The sequence below is a fragment of the Octopus bimaculoides genome, chromosome 29 (assembly GCF_001194135.2).
Source record: "Octopus bimaculoides isolate UCB-OBI-ISO-001 chromosome 29, ASM119413v2, whole genome shotgun sequence".
Classification (NCBI taxonomy): Eukaryota; Metazoa; Mollusca; class Cephalopoda; order Octopoda; family Octopodidae; genus Octopus; species Octopus bimaculoides.
This window is the reverse complement of record NC_069009.1, coordinates 8,739,449-8,746,817: the sequence shown is the minus strand read 5'-3', so window position 1 is coordinate 8,746,817 and position 7,369 is coordinate 8,739,449. Positions and strand designations below refer to the sequence as shown.

Here is a 7,369-nt window from a genome sequence, read left to right as displayed (position 1 = left end):
AAAGTTTATATACCACTAACCATTTATGAGGGCTCTTAAACATTTTTTTCTAATTTATAAAAAAAGCTGAAATGATTATTAACGGTCAAATATAAATTTCAGTTTCCTGTATTTAAAAATTCTGTTCTCCCTTATTTGGATTTTCAACCCCACTTGATTCTTACTTCTTATATGGAGTTTAAAACTAGCTCATTTACACTAATCTATATTGAGAAAGTTACCTATCTTTCTATGTTATATATATCATCACTTAACTGTTACCTGTTAATTGTGTTTTAAATAGACATGACTCCTAGAACAATTACACATTAAAAATTAGTACGAACACAATACCCATGTAATTCTTAAGTCCACCTTTTACTCTATTAAGTTCTGGTTGTCAAGCAGTGGTGGGGTATAAACACAGACAGTAACACACATACACATGTATATACATAATAGGCTTCATTCAGTTTCCACCTACCAAATTCACTCACAAGGCTTTGGTCGATCTGAGGTAAGGTAAAAGACACTTCCCCAAGGTGCCACGCAGTTGGACTGAACCCAGAGCCATGTGGTTCTTATCACAGTCACACCTGTGCCCATTCTTATCACACAGCCACACCTGCGTCTATATGTTTCTATATGGAAAAAAAAAAAAAAAAGTTTAATGTTTCTATGTGCTTTTCACCATTGTGTGGAGCACTGCAGTAGATGCCCCATATGCAAATAGTTTAGTTTGGTTGTCCTCCCAGATGCTTCAATGATTGCCTGTGAGCACACCATCCATCATGCCCGTCCCCTGCCCCTGTATATTTTTAATTCATCAACATTTGCCATTCCACTGTCCAGAAGCAAGTTGTCCATATAGGTTAGACGTCTTCTTCCCCTGTTGATTCTTCCTTCAATTGACGGCCATAAAACCAGTTGACACAGAGGTTCTTCAGGGTGCCTAATGCAATGACCAACAATTCTCATTCTTCTCTGCTGTATCTTCTCAGTCACTTTGGGTAGATCTTGATAAAACTGCTTGTTGGTAACTCTTTAGCATTCACATTATTCTGTCAAAAATAATGCTTGCTTAACAAAAATAATAGTTGCATATACTGCTTGAGTAATAATTGCAGGCAAACTAATGGACAGAATAAGCTGCAGCTTTTTTTCCTGTGTTTTGTTCATTTTTACCAGGACTTTACAATGAATCGACCCCCAGTACTTTTTTTAAAGCCTAGTACTTATTCTATTGGTCTCTTTTGCTGAACCACTGTTACAGGGACATAAACATACCAACACCAGTTGTCAAGCAGTGGTGGGCAACAAACACAGACACACACACACACGCGCACAATGAATTTCTTTCAGTTTCTGTCTACCAAATCCACTCAAACAGGCTTCTTACTACACAGCCATGCCTCAACCTAATCTTACATATTTATTCTTAATATGCTCCAGCAGACCCAAATGCAAAATATGCTGGTTGCTAGTGTGTAGGTCACAAAAGGACAGCTTCTCTCATTTACAACATGTTCAAAACACTCATATTGGAGCAAGGAATTCTGCGATAGTAGTGTTTTGACAAATGTCTCGCCAGCAAGACTGTATTATAAACACACACACATACACACTCCTTGATGTAAAAGGGAGAAATTGCTTTCCTGTGACACATGCAAATGCAACTAGCATATATGGCATTTGAATCTGTTGGAGTGGATTACTCATCATCATCATCATCATCCACCTCACAGGCATGACTGCATAGTAAGAAGCTTGCTTCATAACCACATGGTTCTAGGTTCGATTCCACTGTGTGGCACGTTGAGCAAGTATCTTTCTACTATAAGCCTTGAGCTGATTAAAGCTTTTTAAGTAGATTTGGGAGACAGGAACTGGAAGAAGTCCATCATATATGTATGTCTAGATAGATATGTGTATGTATCTTTTGTGTCTGTCTTAGTCTCCATCACTACTGCTAGACAACCAGTGTTGCTGTGTTTACATCCCCGTAACCTAGTGGTGTGGCTAAAAAAACCCAGTAGAATAAGTACCAGGTTTAAAAAGAAAATAAGTTCTGGAATTGATTCATTCAACTAAAAATTCTTCAAGGTGATGCTCCAGCATGACTGCAGTCTAATGACTTGAACAAACAGGAAGTAAAAAATATGTTGGTTTGCCCCAAATTTCACCCAGACATGATTGTCTTCTAATTCTTCTTCTCTTACAGATGACCCAGGACCAAGAGATGATTCGGTTTCAAACCCTGCCCTGATTGGCGTCATTGTTGGGTCTGTGTGTGGAGTCATTCTGCTGATCCTCCTCCTGGCTGTCATTGGCATCTGTTGCTACCAGCGGAACAGCTATCTGAGAGGGGGTCACGCTGATCCGGTCCTCCGAGATGGCGACTCCTCCGACATGGATAAGTGCTATATCAACAACATGGAGAAGAATGGAAGCCCTGTGGGTGGGGTTGGCATGAGTCCTTCACTGCGCTATACCGATGTTGTCGAAAAGTTCAGCGACAGCAAGGAAGAGAAGAACAGAGATGGGCTTGGGGTCAGGAATGGTGAGAAGCCATTGGTCGTTGATGCTTTTGCAACGACTCCAACAAAATCAAGTGAATTCAGTTTTGATACATCAAACAAAAGCCGGGGTGGAGGAAGTGGAGATGAGCCTCGGTCCCCTATGATTGAAGCTCTGCAGAGTAACCTGAAGTTCCAGGCATCGTATCAATCAACAGAGAATGAGGCAGAGAAGCGAGCCCATCGTCTCTCCAGCACCAACAATGGTGGAGGTGGGAGTGGTGGCAATGATGACACACCTCCCACTCCACCACCACCACTACCAGTCATCTCGGCACCGGTGCCCAAGATGCGAACCATGAACTCAACCCATGCAGGAATACGGCGTGTGCCTGTACGCACGTCTGCAACCTCCGATGACATCAACCTATTGGAGAGGGAACTGCTTCATGGGGGTCAGGTACGAGATGAAGACGGTGATCCTGGAATCCAGGTTCTGAAGCCAGATGTGGTTGGGGGGTTGGCAACAGAGGTTGTCCCAATCAAAATTCAGGCAAGTAAACCGAAAGCAGATGTTGAGATTGAAGACTTTGACCGAACTGATCTCACAAATGATGACCCTCCTCCTTTCATAAGAAGTACAAATTCTAGTACTAGCACAGTCCACTCCCTCCGACCCAATCGACATCGCAGTCCCGCAAGCAAATCAAAGCACCAGGCCCAGCAACAGCAAGGATCTGCATCTCGCAACAAAGATGCAGGACTTAGCAGCTTACGCAAGCGAGGACCAAAGTCCCCTCGTATCACTACAAAAGGCCGACGTCTTGTGTCAGAAGCTGAAGAAGGGTCTGTGTATGATGATGAACAGAGGGCCGATACCCCACTCAGTGTTATGGGTGTGAGGTCTTCAAGGGCCGACGACCTGGAGAGCTTACCACGTGAGTAAACTAGATTTCCTGAAGTCATATGACTTTATTTTAAATGTATAAATAAATATATATACATATATATATGTATGTATATGTATATATATTTATGTATATATATATGTGTGTGTATATATATGTGTAAATATATATGTATGTATATGTATATATATTTATGTATATATATATATATATGTGTAAATATATATGTATGTATATATAATGTATCTCTCTATATGTGTGTGTATTGGGTTATCAGATAAATTTGTTTTTTATATATGGTACTCCTTTGTCATATATTTGAAAATCGGTAAAATTTATTAAGATTTCAAAAACAAAAGCAAAATAAAACATAGCACATAAAGATATTTTTCATGTTAATTCAAATAACATTGAAAAGAATTAAAATAAATGGGAAAAAAACAAAGGAATTCATGTGACAACCCAAAGTGTGTGTGTGTGTATGAAATGACTAATAACAAAGACTGGCTCTAGCAAATCATTTTAATTCTTCATTTACAATTGTTTCATCACTATTCAACATAATCAATCTTGTGTAATACCGTAACCATTCAGGCAACTAATGATTAATTTTCATGTGTTATGTAGGATGTCTTTTATAGTACATGTTCAACATGATATCTCAGAATTCTGTAATCTGGGCTATATACCCAAACTATATATATATATATATATATATATATATATACTTGATATTCTTGAAATGCTATGTTTTTACAATGCTATTAGAAGTATAGAAGGCAAGCAGAGCGTGAGATGGTCTCACTGAGTGTGAGCCTGTTGTACACAGGTAGAGTTAAAATATTCTACCAAGTTTACAGTTCCACTGTAGAGAATTACTGAAATGTTTCCTTGTTAAACAGGAATTCCTTAGAATAAGATTATTATGCAATTCATTTGGTGAAACTTGAGGTAGCAAACTGTTCATCCTATTAACTGTATTTAACAACATAATTATTCCACCTTCTGCAGCCTTGTCTCACTAGTTATTTCATATTGATCCAGACTACAGTGTATATATAGTGTGTATTTATGTATATACAGACACACACATGCACACATAAATACACACAAACACACACACACACACACATATATATATATATATATATATATATATATATATATATATATACAAAAAAAAATACACACCAGTGAGTAAACAAATGAAAGAAAAGGACACTCAGTACATTTAGTAGGAGTTATATGTATTATTTAAGACAGTTTGATTCAGTTCTATACAACTTAGTTTTGCAGGCCTCTAACAGAAGCCCATCTCTTTCAGACTTTAGGTTACTAAATTCAGTATCTAAAACCTAAAAGAGATGGGCTTCTGCTTGAGGCCTGTGAAACTTTAAGTCACATGGAACTGAATCAAACTGTTTTATAATATATATGTAGATAAATAGAGAGATAGTTTATTCATGGGGTGACTAGACTACTGTTGGTTTCATGTTGGGAGAGATATCGCTCAACAATTATTTAAGTCTGTACCTTGGGATGTTGGTGTTCATCTAAGATGGAAACGAACTCCAACATCCCAAAGTACAAACTTGAATAATTGTTGAGAGATATCTCTCCCAACATAAAACCAATGATATTCTGGGCCACCCCACGAATAGAAAACATTTATCCACTGATGCAGTGTTGAGCATTCAGTCTCACTGTTTGATATTAACATATATATATATGTGTGTATGTATATACATATGCACAGATTTCTGATTGATAACTGTGTGCCATTTCTATTTCTCTCCTCACAGCTCTGCGTCGCTCTGCCTCCAGACAGTCGCTCTTTGCATCAAGGAGCTCATTGTACAGTCGACGTGGCAAGAAAGAACGCCGGCCCTCTGTCGCTGATTCACTTGACTCGTATGCTCAGGATGACCTCACACTATGCAATTCTGGGGCCCAGACCCAGCCTATGTCAAGGCAGGATGCCCGTGCATTCAAGTCACTGGGCAGCATCATTGCACCAACTGCTGCAGAGACTTCAACCAGTGATCCCAGCTACTCAACTGGTCGAACACGAAAGAAATCTGTTGGGACCTCATCTTTGTCACATGGGAGACAAACACCAAAGAAGTCTACTTCATCACACAAGTCTTCAATGTCAACACAGACCAGTGGCCAGAAGAGTACACAGACAGATAGGGGGGCAGCAATGAACCAACAACAGCATGTGCATCCTGTACCCCTTGCTAAACCCTTGCTCAAATCAACAGTGAAATCAGTGCCCCCCAGAAACGTTGGAAATGGAGGTGCAGATCACTCTTCTCAGTCTGTTAAGCTTCCACCAGCCTTGTCAAAATCTTACTTCCAACCCATAGCCTACAACAACAACACTAACGTTACTGACCCTGGTCTTCCTCCACCCCCACCAACTGAGACATTGAAGTCAACAAAGTCACCATGGGAACTACTCTGCGAACTCACAGACACTAACACACACACATCTCCACCTTCAGAATCTGGGGTCTCAACACCTGGCCCCAGACTTGAACCCAATCTTCGTTTCACTGCCCCTTCTGCACAGCTGATGTCACTGTCGTTGACACCCGGGCCTTATACAGCCCAAACCACTACCATTGCCCCTGTGACATCTCAACCCCTTGCAGGCAACAATGCGACCTCAACACATAGCCCTTTTGTTACTACTACAGTGACACCACTAAATCCAAGCGTGACCCCTACATCAGCAAGATACACTCCCTCATCTCTGGTAGGGTCTGAAATATCATTCTCGTCACACCCACCGATGACCATGGACCCCAACTATGGTACACTTCCCACTCGGAAATCCTCGTGGGATGCACTTACAGAACTGGCTGATAACCAAATGCCTTCTGCATCACATCAAAATGTAGAGAGCATTGTATAAACTATGTGTATAAACACTCATATATATATATATATATATATATATATATATATATATATATATATATCTTATGTCATTGTTGTTTTATCATCTACTTTTCTATGTTTGCAAAGTTGAAACAAAATTCCTTGATAGTGTGTGTGTGTGTGCATGTACATGTGCATACACATGCATTCAATAATATATATATATATAAGGACAGTATCTGCTACACAAATGGGAGGTGCCTAAATTTAAGGAGTAAATGACAGGACAATATTTGGTTTAACTTTTAAGTAGTTATAGATATTCTCACCAGCTTAAAATATCTTTTTTATAAACCATAGCAAGACATAGGACACATTAACTTCTATATTATCTAAAACTCAATTATCAACTTATTTTTATTTAATTTCTTTTAATACATAGATGAAGGTGTATTAAAACATATGTACTTTGACCTAATTTAGTGTATAGAGCTCTATTTCATCCTGGAACAAAGGTCAAGCTTGAGGTCGGAGACAAAGTAAGTTTTCTAGCCATATCAGGTTTCAATATCTCCTTTTCACGTTCCTTTTGTATCTTAAATCACAGTAAAATAAATATATAAGCTACCCGTACATAAACTCAGTTTGCATCAGACCACAGTTGTAGAAAGACCCTGAATGAAGGTGCAGAGCAGAATATTGCAGGTTGCATATGCAACTGTACATATTCTATGCAGCAGAAACATATTTCAGTCATTTTAACTAACTAATTATGCTGTATAATGAAAAGAAAAAATATGATGTACAAGTTTCCTTGTAATTGTTTTGGATTTACACTCCTGAAAATATTCATAATCCAGGGAAGCAAACCGAACCTGGATTTGCTTATCAGAAGAGTTATGGTGGGATTGCTCACCTTAAGCATTCTTTGTTGCTTCTTACCACATGTGGTTAGCCATAACCTGGACTATACCTGAGAGCTCTTATGGTACCCATCGAGATAATTTGATAATTTATCCCTACACACACACACACACACACATATATACTGTATCAGGACAATTCCCCCAATGACAACTA

At 39.0% G+C, this 7,369-nt stretch overlaps 1 protein-coding gene across 2 annotated transcripts in view; it reads left to right on the top strand.

Moving 5' to 3' along the window:
* LOC106868301 (uncharacterized) overlaps nt 1-6,922 on the top strand; it is a 48,892-nt gene extending 41,970 nt beyond the window's left edge. For both annotated transcript variants that reach the window (XM_014913489.2, XM_014913491.2), the window contains exons 5-6: nt 2,201-3,433; nt 5,206-6,922. In XM_014913489.2, the coding sequence (XP_014768975.1) occupies nt 2,201-3,433; nt 5,206-6,323 (2,351 nt within the window). In that variant the 3' untranslated portion in view covers nt 6,324-6,922. The remainder of the gene's footprint in view (nt 1-2,200; nt 3,434-5,205) is intronic.
* The last annotated feature ends 447 nt before the right edge of the window (nt 6,923-7,369 follow it).